This window comes from Chiloscyllium punctatum, chromosome 25, assembly GCF_047496795.1.
Source record: "Chiloscyllium punctatum isolate Juve2018m chromosome 25, sChiPun1.3, whole genome shotgun sequence".
Classification (NCBI taxonomy): Eukaryota; Metazoa; Chordata; class Chondrichthyes; order Orectolobiformes; family Hemiscylliidae; genus Chiloscyllium; species Chiloscyllium punctatum.
Window position 1 is genome coordinate 34,914,915 of NC_092763.1, and position 16,534 is coordinate 34,931,448.

The 16,534-nt window shown below is 39.3% G+C and overlaps 1 protein-coding gene across 8 annotated transcripts in view; it reads right to left on the reverse strand.

Annotated features, from left to right (window-relative positions):
• The window catches only part of LOC140495845 (ecto-NOX disulfide-thiol exchanger 2-like), a 227,290-nt gene that overhangs the window by 121,560 nt on the left and 89,196 nt on the right, over window positions 1-16,534 (reverse strand). The window contains exon 1 of one of the 8 annotated variants that reach the window (XM_072595017.1): window positions 14,065-14,123. The exons of 6 other annotated variants lie outside the window; for them this stretch is intronic. In XM_072595017.1, the coding sequence (XP_072451118.1) occupies window positions 14,065-14,110 (46 nt within the window). In that variant the 5' untranslated portion in view covers window positions 14,111-14,123. Of the gene's footprint in view, window positions 1-13,847; window positions 13,885-14,064; window positions 14,124-16,534 lie in introns of those variants that run through there. One more of the 8 variants, XM_072595023.1, reaches the window with a different exon arrangement.

A 16,534-nucleotide genomic window follows, 5' to 3' on the forward strand; every position in this document is an offset into this window, starting at 1 on the left:
TTCACATTGATGCTTTATATACAAATAGAAAGTGATGACAGTACAGAACAGGCTCATTAATATTTAATAAGATTTTTCTTTTGATACTTCAGGGAGTACACTTTGATTAACAATGCTGAAACACTTGTTTTGTTCCCAGATTTTTATCTCTTATTTCTGATTTACAAACAACTATCTGGATGTAGGTTTACTCGCTGAGCTAGGAGGTTCGTTTTCAGATGTTTTGTCACCATACTAGGTTGCATCATCCGTGAGCCTCCTGTGAAGCACTGGTGTTGTGACCCGCTTTCTATTTATATGTTTAGGTTTCCTTGGGTTGGTGGTGTCATTTCTTGTTCTTTTTCTCAGTTGTTCTTCTCAAAACTCAAACAACTTATCTTTTTACCTTCTATCTTAAACAATTAGGCTGTACTGTTCTTTGAATGATTGCCATGAGCATTTGATTTGCAGAAACATTAAGAAGTTGCACAGATGCAAAAATGGCAGGTTTATTTTATGTAACTGTAAAGCAGCCCAGATTGGAAGAGAATAATGCCAACTCATATATTTCATGAAAGGTTGTGAAACAGATTAAAGTGCACTTGAAGACTGGGATATAATTTCAGCACCGCTTGGAAACACATGACATGAAATTGGGAGTGAAGATCTCAGGTGGGGACTCTGCCATTTTGTCACTTCAACCTGATTAAGTGCAGGGCTGTAAGGCCTGTGGATGGCCTTCTTGCCCAGATGCTAATTGAGGCCCTTAACTCAACAATTATTGTTCATTTAAGAATTATCTAACTGTGGCTGGTAATCAAACTTGTCAAGTTTGTTGCAGGCTTCTAGAGGAATCTGAGGCATTGGTGGTGATCTATCAGGATTTGTTGGAGTCAAGGAAGGTCCGAGAGGACTGAAAATAGCTAATGTAACACTTCTATTTAAGAAGGGAAAGAGGCAAAGTTTACAGTAAAATATAGGCTGGTTAGCCTGACCTCGGCCATTGGTAAGATTTTAAAACCCTTTCAGGATGAGTTTGTGGAGTATTTGGAAATGCATGGTAAAATACAGCTGAGTCAGCATGGCTTCATCAAGGAGGTGGTCATGCCTGACAGATCTTTTATATTTCTTTGAAGAAGCAATGAACAAGTTAGATAGAGGACAGCCACTGTATGTGATCTATTTTAATTCTGAGTAGGTCTTTGACATAGTGCCACACAGGAGACTGCTGAATTAATAAGAGCGCATGATGTTAGTGGCAAGGCACTGGCATGGATAGAGGATTGGCTTACTGAGGCAGAGAGTAGGGATACTGGGGTCTTTTTCAGAATGGCAGCCGGTGTTAAGTGGAGTTCCACAGAGGTCCATGTTGAGACCACAACCTTTGTACATTAATGATCTGGATGAAGGAATGGAGGGCAATCTTGCTACATTTGCAGATGACACAGATAGTTGGAGGGATAGAAAGTGTTGAGGAGGCAACAAAGCTGTAGAAGGACAGACCAGGAGAGTGGGCAAAGTAGTGGCAGATGGAATACAATGTAGGCAAGTGTGAGGTTATACATTTTGGGAGGAGGATTGGAGGCATAAATTATTTTCAAATTGGGGAAAGATTTCAAAATCGGAATCACAAAGGGACTTTGGATTCCTACTTCAGGTACCTCTTAAGGTAACACAGGTTTAGTTGGCAGTTAGGAAGGAAAATGCAATATTATTATTCATTTCAGGAGGACAGTAACATAACATAGGGATGTACTGCTGAGGCTACACAAGGCTCTAGTTAGAATGCACTTGGAATATTGAGAGGAGTTTTGGCCCCTGCACCAAATGAAGGATGCACTGACCTTGGAGGGGGTCCAGAGCAGGTTCATAAGAATGATCCTGGGAATGAAGGGCCTGTCATATGAGGTGCGGTTGAGGACTTTAGGTCTGTACTTGGAGTTTGGAAGGATGAGAGGGATCTGATTGAAGGTTACAGAATACCGAGAGGTCTGGATAGAATGGACATGAAGATGTTTCTACTAGTAGGAGAGATCAAGACCCAAGGTCATTCAGCACAAAATGGAGGGACAACCCTTTCCAACCAAGAGGAGATGGAATTTCTTTTGCAACAGAGTGTCTTCATTGGCAGAGAGGGCTGTGGAAGTCATCAGAGTGTATTTAAGACAGTAATGGATAAGTTCTTGATTGGTAATGGATCAAGGTTACAGAGAGAAGGTAGAAATGCCCATCTATTTCCTCAAACGAGGATTCCCTGCCACTGTGGTTGACAGGGCTCTCAGCAATGTCTGACCCATCTTCCACACTTCTGCCCTTATCGCTTCTTTTCCTTGTAATGGGATCCTCTTCACTTTCCACCCCAACAGTATCCATTTCCAAAGGATCATAAGCCACCATCAACGCATACTCCTCTCCCTTGTCAGCACTGCACAGGGACAGAGTGCATTAGACTAACCAAATCGAGAGGCGAGAACATTATGGATGAGTGTCTGAGACATGAGCTGAGATAGTAATGAAGTTGGGTAATATGACAACAGGTTGAAGCAGCTGGTCTCGGAAATGCTACAAATGAGTTTGGAAGCTCATCTCTGGATCAAATTAGTCACTAAAGTTGCAAGTGATTGGTTTAGATTCTGACAGCTGCCAGGGAAAGCAAAGAAGTAGATGGCTAGGGAATTGAGTTTCCAGTTGTGACTGAGTGTTTTCTGAGGCTACACAAGGCTCTCGTCGGAATGCACTTGGAATATTGTGAGGACTTTTGGCCCCCGTACCAAATAAAGGATGTACTGGCCTTGGAGGGGATCCAGAGCAGGTTCATAAGAATGATCCCGGGAATGAAGGGCCTGTCATATGAGGTGTGGTTGAGGACTTTAGGTCTGTACTTGGAGTTTGGAAGGATGAGGGGGATCAAATAAATATCCCATCTTGGTATTTATTTGGAAGGAAATTTCTGTTTCATCAACGTGGATTGTCAGACAACTGGTCATACAATTCAGAAACAAAGAGAGCTCTCAATTCATTCAGATCCAATAAATTGATTAATCATCCCTAATTGTTTCATATTAGTCTCAACATCAAAAGGCACATTGTTCAAAGCCACTTTACATATTGTTTTACTGTCATTTACGATTTTAATGTTCAATAATAACTAACAAAAAGAGGATTATTGTGTACTCTACAATAGGATTCAAAATAAAGTAACAAAGAATAATTAAAATAATAATGGACATATGATTGAGTTACAAGTTTAGAATGGCAAGCTAATAGCAGTTTTGCACCTCAATTAAACTGCCTGTCACCAACAATATCTCATATGACCTAAACATGCTAATGATGGAAGATAACAAGCACTAAGTGATTAATTGGATCTAATAATACAAGAACAAAATATCAGGTCTGTCCATCTCACCTAAGCTCTGATCTTGTATGCTCAAATTAATTGTTGGCTTTCTACAATGTTGGTACAATAGTTTTTTTCATATTTTAAATTGTTAAATTTAAAATTCATAACAAAACAAAACAGCTCTAAAGAATTAGTAAGGTTCTTCTTTTACTCCTTTGGGAATCATTTCTAATTGGTTTCATGTGATTCAGCCATTTAATTGAATCAGAATGAATTAATTACTGATGATACAGAAAGTGATGAAAATGTAAAGCAGATAATACACATTCACAGAACAAAAGTGAGGACTGCAGTTGCTGGAAACCAGAGTTTAGATCAGAGTGATGCTGGAAAAGCACAGCAGGTCAGGCAGCATCCGAGGAGCAGGAAAATTGACGTTTCGGGCAAAAGCCCTTCATCAGGAATATTCCAGCACCAGTCTGATCCAAACAAAAAATACACATACACAGTCCTAACAGGGCATCGATTTATTTTCACAAATCTTTAATTAAAAAGATGGTTAAATAATTCCTCAGTGAGGCCACGAGGCAAGATTAGCAAACCACATCCACTTATTTTCCTATGGTCAGTTCTCTTTTTGCTCTCAGAAAGGTATTCTTATAAGCCAGAACAAGTCTTGTAAGTAAACAATTAATTTTGTTGTGTTATGACCAGAAGACCTGAGAAGTAGAATGTGGATGAGGAGCGAATTATGATTGGAAACTAAAGATTATTTCTGACAAATCAAATAGTACCTTCATAGGTTACATTACATTGTTGCTACTTGGAGACGGCTTCTAGCTCATTTCTCTAAATTATGCTTTAGGTAACTCAATTTGGTTTGTATGTGCAAATCAAGTGCAGGCAAAAAAGTTTAATATATGACTTTCTTCCCATTAAACCTTATGAACCTCATTAGAAAACTACCCTCAAAAGTGAACCCTTCATCTGTTCATAAGAACAATAGCTTACCTTTGTTTTTTATTGCAGAAAAACATTTAAATCTCCATTGACTCAATAGAAAAGTGCAAATCCAACCTGTCAACTAGATTTGAAATGGAATTTCTAATGAAATAAAGTGATCGAAGTAGCTATCCAGAAACATGGGATCGAATAGAAGAAATTAGAAGTAGTGACCAAATATACAGATGAAATGAAAAGTTTGGAAGATTTTTTTTGATGGGTGCTTAGAGCTCTGGTATGGATCTCAGAGTCAACTGGAAGTTGTCGCACAAGTAATAGTAAACAAGGACATGTATTGTACCATGGATTCATGGGACAGTTGAGGCGAGGTAGCTGAAGGAATAGGTAAAATGAACTTATTGTGGGAGTGTGGGAAGTGCTCTGGACACCCAAATAAAAAGTTGCATTTGGTGTGAATCTTCACTATTTAATACTAACATGCTGAAAACAACAAGTTCAGAGGTGTGCTACTTGGATCTTGTAGAGATACAATGCTGAAAACTTGGATACATCCAGGTAACCATTGTTTCTCTTCAACTTGTACAATAAAAATTCTGACAAATGAAGAGGGAAAAAATATATCAGCAGTCTCTCAAAACTAGGAGACATCTATCACTGAATACAGCTGGGCAAGATCTTGTGTTTGTCTTGGCAGGGACGTTAATGCATTGCAGCCAGCACATGATTCTGGTAGACTGGGTACTCTCCTGCTTTTACTGGATTAGTGGTGCTGGAAGAGCACAGCAGTTCAGGCAGCATCTAACGAGCGGATGCTGCCTGAACTGCTGTGCTCTTCCAGTACCACTAATCCAGTATTTGGTTTTCAGCATCTGCAGTCATTGTTTTTACTCTCCTGCTTTTACCACTTGCCAAGGATTTTCAACTTGACAATCAAATCGTTTCTTTCTTTCATGAACACATCTTCTGTGATCTTGGAGTCCTGGAGTGAGACTCAAACTTAGGGCTTCTAGTTCAGAGGCATGAATGCTACTCACAATATCACAAGATGTCGTTAAGCAGAAAAAGTGAAACAAAGAACCTGACAGATCACAGAATAATCCGACTGGTATCTTAATAGCTCAAGTAGGCAGAAGTGGGTACTGCTGATGCTAGAGATTAGAGTCAAGATTAAAGTGGTGCTGGAAAAGCACAGCAGGTCAGGCAGCATCTGAGGAGCAGGAAAATCGGTGTTTCCTGATGAAGGGCTTTTGCCCGAACAGTCGATTTTCCTGCTCCTCGGATGCTGCCTGACCTGCTGTGCTTTTCCAGTACCACTCTAATCTTGACTCTTAATAGCTCAAGTTTGTTTTAGGGAATGATTTATGCACTGTTTGAATGACAAAGACAAGTCAAACACTAATTTGACACAGCACACACTTCTGGATTGTCAAACATCTGGGACTAGTTAAGCATACATTTGCTCAAATGAGAAGTTTTTTCCTTTAAAATCAAGATTGATGCAGCTAGTAGTAATTCGCTATTTATAACTTTCAAGTGTTAGCCTTGCCTCAGTGGTAGCACATGCGTCAACATGAGAAGGTTGTGATTAAATTCCACTCCAGGTAAGACCCTAATCTAGCCCAATGCCGCTGCACACTACTGAGAGAATGATACATCATCAGGACTGTTGCCTTTTGGATGAGACATTAAACCAAGGCTTTAACATTCCTCTGGACATAAAATATTCTGCAGTATTATTTCAAAGGTAGCAGACATATTCTGTCCCATCCAAAGTTTATCTATTGACCAACACTACCAGAATAGATTCTGAAGAGTAATCATAACAGATTTGAAACATTCTGTTTTCCTCTTCAGATGCTGCCAGACCTGCCAATTTCTCTGACACTTTATGTTTTCAATCCACTAGAATATATTATCTGGTTATTTAACTCGATGCTCTTTATAAGACACTGCTGCGCATAAATGGGCTGCCTAAGTGCCTACAATGTTGATTACAATTTAAATGTACTTTGGGATGTTCTGATTACAAGAAAAGTGATGTAAAAATGCTAATTCTCTCCTGATACTGCTACATGCCCCTGATTTAATGTTATCATTTTAGGTAAATTACACTTCAAATTTGCATCTGAAAATGCTTCCTTGATTAATCCAGATGTCATTGTTAGTTTAACCCATTTATGCTTAGCGTACCCTGAAAGCAGGAATTTTACTGTTACCCTGTAATTCAACAATAGCTAGGTTATGCACCACTAAACAAAAAAGGATGAGTGATGCAAGTTAAACTCTGAACCAAAACCTTCCAGCTGTTCCTGCAAATACTTCAAGGACTGAATAGGACTGAGTAAAACAACTGTATATGTTTCAGTGGATACAGAGATTTGAAAGCACAACCAAAACAAAGGAACTAAAAGCATCACAGTCAGCCCAAATTAATACTCACAACGATCCAGGTTATTAAAGTTGAACAAGAGAACCTGATGGTGCTTTAACATTGTAAATGTCATTCACATTCTTCTGCAATTTCTTTCCCTTTTACTTGAAAAAAACACCCATCAGATTCCTTACATCAGATTTCTACGGTATGACTTTTGTTTCACCCTTAAAGACCATCTGAAGGAGGGAGAGCATCATGAACCAATGTAATTCAATCATATTAAATTGAAGGGTTCCTTTTCCTCCTCCACTCCCAACACCTCCTCACACTCCGTGACACCAACTTGCTCGTTTATCACCTTCCTAATTACTATCTAAACCCCAAACATCTTCCAGGTGAAGCAGCAATTTACCTGTATTTTGTTCAATGTAGTCAGCTATATATGGCTCAGAATGTAGTCTCCTCTATATTAGGGAGATAAAAGGCAGACTGGGTGACTGCTTTCAAGATTAGAGTGGTGCTGGAAATGCACATCCAAGGAGCAGGAAAATCGACGTTTCAGGCAAGAGCCCTGATGAAAGCTGCCCAAATTGAATGAAAAACAGGTAAATTGCTGCTTCACCTAGAAGGTGTTTGGTGTCTTAGATAGTAATTAGGAAAGTGATAAGCGAGCAAGTTGATGCCATGGAGTGTGGAGGAGGAAAAGGAACCCTTCAATCTGATATGATTGCATTAGGTTGGTTCATGTTGCTCTCCCTCCTTCAGATTGCCCTGATGAAGGGCTCCTGCCCGAATCATCGATTTTCCTGCTCCTCGGATGCTGCCTGACCTGCTGTGCATTTCCAGCACCACTCTAATCTTGACTCTAATCTCCAGCATCTGTAGTCCTCACTTTCACCTGGGTGACTGCTTTGCCTATGTCCATAAAAATGGCTCAAGCTTCCTGGTGTCTGTCACTTCAACATGCCACCAAGTTCCCATGCCAACATTTCGGTCTCAGGCCTACTGCAGCACCCCAGCGAGGAACAACAATTCATCTTTGGCTTGGGTACATTATAGCCATCAGGACTCAATACTGAGCTCAATACCTTCTTCCATATTTGTTACCCACCCCCACATCTCTGGCCTTGTGTGCATGCGTTACTGCCAGCACAACAATCCATTTTCCAGCACTCAAACTTCCTGTTCGCACCCTACCCAGCATTTATTGCACTCTAAGCTTATCATTAGCAATCTCTTTGCTTGCTTTTTCTTATCTTATCCTGCCTCAGTTCATCTATTCATCGATGCATTTGTTATCTCTAGCCTCTGGCAATGGACACCTGGACAGCCTCCCTAGTCCTCATTTCAGGAAAGCCTAAGGCAGTCAAATCAACCTCCATTCCAACCGGCACCAAGTCTCACTCATCCACCACCCCAGGCTATTTGACCTGCAGTGGCTCCTGGTTAAGTAACAGTTCAATGTTAAAATTCTCATTCTGCTTTCAAAGTCCTCCATGACCTCATCCACTTCTATTTGTACTCTCCCTTCTTTAAAACTCCCTTTTTAATTTCTGCTAAACTCTTGAGCATGCCAGTTTTTAAACCTTTGACAGGCATCGCCATAAACTCTGGAATCACTCCCCCCACCCTGCCCCAAATCTTTATGCCTCTCTTCAAACCAACTTATTTACCAAGTTTTTGGTCATCAATCCTCAAATGTAATACGTTACACAGAGCCAAATTTAGATTGACAACTCTTGTAAACAATTGTTTTGTCTGAACAGTTGACTTATTCTATTATGGCATTTATGACAAGCTCTCAACACCAGAGAGATCAAACACAGTTTAGATTATCTATTTATTGAATATTTTGCACTATTTACTGTGGAAAAGTATATGGAAGATATAGATTGTAGGGAAATAGATGGTGACATCTTGCAAATGTCCAGATTACAGAGGAGGAAGTGCTGGATGTCTTGAAACGGTTAAAGGTGGATAAATCCCCAGGACCTGAATAGGTGTACCTGAAAGCTCTGTGGGAAGCTAGAGAAGTGATTGCTGGGCCTCTTGCTGAGATATTTATATCATCGATAGTCACAGGTGAGGTGCCGGAAGACTGGAGGTTGGCTAACGTGGTGCCACTGTTTAAAAAGGGCGTAAAGACAAGCCAGGGAACTATAGACCAGTGAGCCTGATGTCGGTGGTGGGCAAGTTGTTGGAGGGAATCCTGAGGGACAGGATATACATGTATTTGGAAAGGCAAGGACTAATTCAGGATAGTCAACATGGCTTTGTGCATGGGAAATCATGTCTCACAAACTTGATTGATTTTTTGAAGAAGTAACAAAGAAGATTGAGGAGGGCAGAGCAGTAGATGTGATCTATATGGACTTCAGTAAGGCATTTGACAAGGTTCCCCATGGGAGACTGATTAGCAACGTTAGATCTCATGGAATACAGGGAGAACTAGCCATTTGGATACAGAACTGGCTCAAAGGTAGAAGACAGAGGGTGGTGGTGGAGGGTTGTTTTTCAGACTGGAGGCCTGTGACCAGTGGAGTAACTTTTTGTCATTTACATAAATGATTCGGATGTGAGCATAAGAGGTACAGTTAGTAAGTTTGCAGGTGACACCAGAATTGGAGGTGTAGTGGACAGCGAATAGGGTTACCTCAGATTACAACAGGATCTGGACCAAATGGGCCAATGGGCTAAGAAGTGGCAGATGGAGTTTAATTCAGATAAATTCGAGGTGCTGCATTTTGGGAAAGGAAATCTTAGCAGGACTTATACACTTAATGGAAAGGTCCTGGGGAGTGTTGCTGAACCAAGAGACCTTGGAGAGCAGGTTCATAGCTCCTTGAAAGTGGAATTGCAGGTAGATAGGATAGTGAAGAAGGCGTTTTGTGTATGCTTTCCTTTATTGGTCAGAGTATTGAGTACAGGAGTTGGGAGGTCATGTTGCAGCTGTACAGGACATTGGTTAGGCCACTTTTGGAATATTGTGTGCAATTCTGGTCTCCTTCCTATCGGAAGGATGTTGTGAAACGTGAAAGGATTCAGAAAAGATTTACAAGGATGTTGCCAGGGTTGGAGGATCTGAGCTACAGGGAGAGGCTGAACAGGCTGGGGCTGTTTTGGGTGACCTTATAGAGGTTTACAAAATTATGAGGGGCATGGATAGGATAAATAGACAAAATCTTTTCCCTGGGGTCGGGGAGTCCAGAACTAGAGGGCATAGGTTTAGGGTAAGAGGGGAAAGATATAAAAGAGACCCAAGGGGCAACTTTTTCAAGCAGAGAGTGGTACGTGTATGGAATGAGCTGCCAGAGGATGTGGTGGAGGCTGGTACAATTGCAACATTTAAGAAGCATTTGGATGGGTATATGAGTAGGAAGGGTTTGGAGGGATATGGGCCGGGTGCTAGCAGGTGGGACTAGATTGGGTTGGGATATCTGGTCGGCATGGATAGGTTGGACCGAAGGGTCTGTTTCCATGCTGTACATCTCTATGACTCTGAGTGCATGAGTTTTGCCCATAGCTGGAGCTGTGAATTCCAAACCTTGACATTAAGTCTTTAAACTATTCCTGCCTTGATCTTTCTATATTTTTCCAATGAAACTTGACTCAAATTCTAGGAATGGCACCTCATACTTCCATTTGGTGGATTGGAGAACCCTGGTGTATATGATAATTCCATTAACTTCAGACATTAACCATATTTTCTCTATAGAGGTGTACCAGCAGTTCTAGGGATTGGGAAGGACCCCACCTATACACTGCAAATAAAACATTTGCAAGCTTAGTCTTGGCCTGCCTTTTTCATCCATCAGGGTTCCCTCAGCCTTGACAACTTTCATGCTGCACTTAGCTATTCTGGTTTAATCATTCACACATTTAGTCTCTCTCATTATTTCTCTCTGCCTATTGTTACATCATGGAGTCAAGCATCCAAACCAAATCAACTTTTCTACTTCTATTCGTAACATAATAAAATTAAAATTGTTAAAGACCCTTAGAATTGACCATAATGCTTCCTAACCAGACTTTCTGAATACCTGTAACCAATCCCAGATTCTGTGAATAATTCCAGACACTGGTTTTTAGCTTAAACAAAAGAATTAAAATGGTTCAGAAAGAATTTACAAGGATGTTGTAGGGTTGGAGGGTTTGAGCTTCCAGGAGTGGCTGAATAGGCTGGGGCTATTTTCCCTAGAGGATCACAGGCTGAGGGGTGACCTTACAAAAGTTTATAAAATCATAAAGAACGTGGATAGGGTGAATAGCCATGGTGTTTTTCCCAGTCCAAAGCTCGCGTCCAAGCTCGAGGGCATATGTTTAAGCTAACAGGGGAAAGGTATAAAAAGGACCCGAGGGTCAATTTTTTCACGTAGAGGGTGAGCTGCCAGAGGAAGTGGTGGAAACTAGTACAAGTAGAACATTTAAAAAGCATCTGATTGGGTACATGAATAGGAAGGGCTGAGTGCAATTTGGGCCAAATGCTGGCAAACGGGACTAGATTAATTTAGGATATCTATTTGGCATGGATGAGTTGGACCGAATGATCTATTTCTGTGCTGTACAACTATATGACTCAATAATTTATTAACTGTTGTAACTTTAACAGAGCAAAATTAAACAAAGTAACCTATTTGATGTCTATATTTAAACGGAACAACATTTGCGTTCAGCTCCACTCACACAAAAGACAGACAGACATACACGGTTAAGGAATAAATAAGAAAATAACAAAACTGCTTGTTTGTTAATATAAAAAAAAACAGCTGTTGCCCACAGTACAAAGGTAATTTTCAGCTCACAGTTTTCTCACTTCACAGTTCAAAACTGACGAGTTGGACTGAAAGGTCTGTTTCTGTGCTTTACATCTCTAGGACTGTGATAAATAAAATTAAATAATGAAAAATCAGTAAGTAAAATCACTGTGTCCTTCCTGTTGTGCTTTCTCTAGTCATTTAACCATTGTTTTCCATCCAATTGAAATTTTTTTTGTTCTGCTTGATTTCTCTTTTCCTCACTTCACCCAGTCACCTTCTTCACCTTCTTCACCTTCATGATAAGGTGTTAATCTGTAATACATTCTAGTTAATAGGAATTCTATCTGAAGGAGTCATCTTTCTCCAAAAGGTGCCACCTTATGTGCTGAGCATTATCAGCAGTTTTGCGTTCCATGTAGAAGTGACATTCAGCTAGTACATAATTCAGTGAACCCTAGCAAATTCTTACTTCCTAATTTAGGGAATTGATTCAAGACTACGGGGCATTTTTAAGATGAGAGAGAAAAGTTTTTAACAGGTCAAGAGGGGCTCAACCAATTCACCAATCACTTCTGATCACCTTGCAGCCTCCTCCTACTCTCCGATCATCTCACAACTCCCTTCCGCTCTCTGATTTGTATCTGCATGCTAACGTTTGTGCACTTTGCACAAGCACATCCAACGGACATCACCATCTACAGGTCTGACGTTCTGTAGGGTGTTTAATCTGAGTTTAGTCCTTTTAGGTTTCTCCAGTACTTTTTCTCCACTGATATAAATTACCCCAACTTCCTCAGTCTTTTTTGTACTTGAGTTATGCTCTACTTATCCTAGAATCCCTACAGCGTGGAAGCAGGCCTATCGGCCCATGAAGTCCACAGTGACACTCTGAAGAGTCGTCCACCCAGTCCCCTTAAATCCTGTCCCTGGGACCCTGCAATCCACCTAACTTACACATCTTTGGACTTTGGGAACAAAACAGAGCAACTGGAGTAAATCCACAGGGAGAACATGCAAACTCTCCACAGTCACCAGAGGGTGGAATTAAATTTGGATGTCTAGCACTGTAAGGCAGCAGTGCTAACCACTGAGCCACTGTGCCAGCCAACGCCACACCTTTGGAATGGAACTTCTTTCTTGAGCTGTGAAGATTGAAGACATTTTTTCCATATTTTTGCCATTCCCTTAATCTTCACAATGTTTGTCTCTCCTTCCAGGGACCAAAAATTCATTTAGTTTGCTCGCTTTCTATACTTGTAAAAGCTTTCATAATGCAAGATCAAAATTTTGATCATATGGAAAACTGCAGAGCTAGAATCACAAACTGACTAAAGAATTTCATTTTTTTTTTATTGAAGCCTAAAGATCTAAATATTGAGGAATACATTAGCATCAAAGACCAATATGTAACACAATAAATATTTTGCAAAATAAAAGTGCTGTTGTGCTTTTCATCACTCATTATAGTGACTTCAGAAGCATTTTCAGACATAAAATGCAAAAAGTGGGATGTTGAAAACCAGGTGTTTTTAAAAGATGTTCAAATCCATTATTGTGTTAGTAATGTTTGTTCAACACATCTTTTTCTTGACACTGTTATAATTTCTTTCTTCTGACAAAAATAGAGGTTGATGAATAACTCTTCAATTCATGGAGTGATAGAATTACAGCAACATTTAAGTGAATAACTGGAAGTCAGGCACACACACACCTCTGTGGATCTTTCATATTTAGTATTCAGAAACCACACGTAATGAAACTTCATATATTGAAAGACACACATTCTGCATGAGTTTAAACTATACTACAACCTCAATATTGCATATATTCCTCTAAAGGCTGCTTTAATGATAATCCATTTCTATACAGCATAGGTATCCTAACAAATAAAAATCAAAGCTAAAGTCCAGTAATAGCATGACTCAATGTATGACATAATCCTTTTTTGGAATCAAAATGCAATGACAGTTAAAAAATTGCTTGCCATTTACAGTTTTTGGAGGAGCTGTTGGTTATTATTAGTCATGAATCCCTATTAACCTTCATAGCATGGCTGTGACTAAAAAAAACAGCAAACAATATTACGTCATTTTCTAATTATTCTGTAAATTTACTTGATTGACTCAAAACAAATGATAAAGGTTTAAGAAACCTACAGATTAAAATTCTTCAGACTGCAGAACTATCCATTGTTTTTGCCAAGACTCAAAAAAAACCTTCGATCGTTTCAAACAAATGGTTTAAAACAAAAGCACAAAGGTACCCCAAATTAACAAACTGTTATCTGCCTTTCATCTCTAAATATTACACAGCATCTTTCAGCTCTGAATTCCTGTGACTTTCAGACAGCATGCCACTGGAATATCAGCAACAAAATAGAGAACATATACATTGAAATAGTATTTGAAGCATAAAACCAAGTTTAAATTACCTGTATATTGTACAAGGAACATCCCTAATCACTGCTTAATGACTACAATGCACTTTCTCTATTCCATTTACTGTGAAAACAGCTGCCCGACCCAAGCTCTGTTTGTATGCTCCTAAATTCCTCAATACCAGACAATCAACGAGCTAACTGCAAGCACAGGCTAAGAGATCCAAGTAATACCAGCACACAAAAGGGAAGCAATGAAAATTACAGGAACCTTCAGGGCAGAGGCTAGAATTGGCTTTTCTGATCCAGTGCTGCATGTGTCATCGTCTGTCTTGAGTGACAGTTAAGAGCTGCCTTGTTCAGGGGGAAGGAAGGGCAGGTGGGAAAGCAATTAGCACTCTGCTCATCTATGAATTCATAAGGGATTTCATACATCAATGCCTTGAGAAGCAGTATGCACACAGCAAATCAGGAGCACATAATTTGCATGCCTGCAAAGAGCTCCTTCAAATGAACACCAAGGGTGGCAAATCAAAACAACTTGGATAAACACAAGGCTGCATTGCATTGCCTTAATGATGACTGAGAAAGATGTTGAAACCCACAACATTCACACTAAATCAAAGTGCTTTCAGTTAACGACAAAATGCAAAATTTATTGAAATTACTTGGAGTTCAATATCAAAAGATAGATTTTTTCATTGGTTAATTGATTCAGACAATATTTTCAAATACATCAGCTAATGGATTTCAGCCTATATGTAACTGTTTCTTTTCCTTCTTAAAGTGACAGCATTGATCTTTGTATTCAATTGGAATACAGTCAAAAACCAGAACTGAATAATTATTCCCACTTATTGTGATTCCCATAAAAGAGGATGGAGTAAAAAAAACAAGCAGAGGTTTTATAACTAAACCATATTCCATTTAATATGTAACAGCTGAATATCAGAATAAACAATTAAATGTTTACGAACTGCATCCTGAAACTAATGACATCCAAACTATTTTAAAACACACACTAAATAGTTGATGGCGTAACTTCTTGAAAAATGAAAGCTCAAGACCCATGACAATTATTCCTCAATTGATATGAGCAGCTACGTTTAACAGTTGTCAGTGTAGATTTCAAGTAGAAATGTCCATCTAAAGCTGAGAAATAGTACAAAATATCAAACTCATTATACTTAAACTGTAGCATCTGCTGATTAATGATGAAGCAGCATCAACAGCTGCTATACAAAATTTGGTCCATGTGGCTCAATGAATTGATTAAGCAGTGAGGGAAAACCACTTTAAATTGAAAAAAATAGTATTATAAAAATAACAATTGGTAAAAACCTATGTTCAAAAATATTCTCATACAATTCAATTAAAATTCTAGTTTAACAATGTAAAACAAATAAGACTTCCTCCCAATCTTTCAAACATTTTTTTTCTAAAATTCATAAATTAAGTATTTAAGTCACCTTACCAAAAAATTATTTCTTGAGCTACAACTATTTTCAGAATAATTTTAGAATCTGTAATCCAATGCACTCTGCATAAAAAGGAAAATTTTATTAATACTGGATAGATACTTCAATGCATTGGTACCAGGATACGTAGCAGAATTGCAATTAAGCTGCAAGAGTCTCACTGGATATTTGTTCTGTGCTACAGTAGAATAGGGCCAGTAAGAATCCCTCACCAGAGGCTCTTCTACTATAAATGAATGATTAAAAAAGTGAATGCTGTGCTTTTTCTCATGCTGCAACTTTTCAGGCTTCACAATCATGTTTTCTCATGGCTTAAAGATCACTGACAATATTTTAGTGTCATCCAAGTGAAAATTTGTTTGTATCTTCAGTAACAAATTCCAAATAAACAATTTGGTCAAACATAGGACATGGAAATAACAAAAGACAATAATTTTGGCCTCATCAGCTGCAGCCTTTCATCTGCACATGATGCAGCAATTCCATTGGGCTGGCATGAAATGATGCTGATGGCTGAAGAGACCAATCTGTGAAAGGCAGGTTATAGCATATGCCACAGATAAGGTGTTTATTTTGGTATTTTGTTGGGTTCAGTTGACCTAAATTTTACCTAATTTTTCACCTGCTTAACACTGCTCCATTTAAAAGCAAGTATCAAGTGGAAACAGCTAGTTAGTTCACTGAATGTTTCCACAGTTTGCATCATTTGTTAACATTTCAATTCCCAATCGAGTTAATTTCATATGGACCAGTCTCAATACCTTTTCAAAGATGCACAATCTAAGCAGACAACATAAAAACAAAAAATGCAGGAGAATGGGCGGAAGAGTGCCAGATGGAGTTTAATAGACAATAGATAATAGACAATAGGTGCAGGAGTAGGCCATTCAGCCCTTCGAACCTGCACCGCCATTCAATATGATCATGGCTGATCATTCCTAATCAGTATCCTCTTCCTGCCTTATCTCCATAACCCTTGATTCCACTACCTTTGAGAGCTCTATCCAACTCTTTCTTAAATGAATCCAGAGACTGGGCCTCCACTGCCCTCTGGGGCAGAGCATTCCACACAGCCACCCTCTGGGTGAAGAAGTTTCTCCTCATCTCTGTCCTAAATGGTCTACCCCGTATTTTTAAGCTGTGTCCTCTGGTTTGGCACTCACCCATCAGTGGAAACATGTTTCCTGCTGCCAGAGTGTCCAATCCTTTCATAATCTTATATGTCTCAATCAGATCCCCTCTCAGTCTTCTAAACTCAAGGGT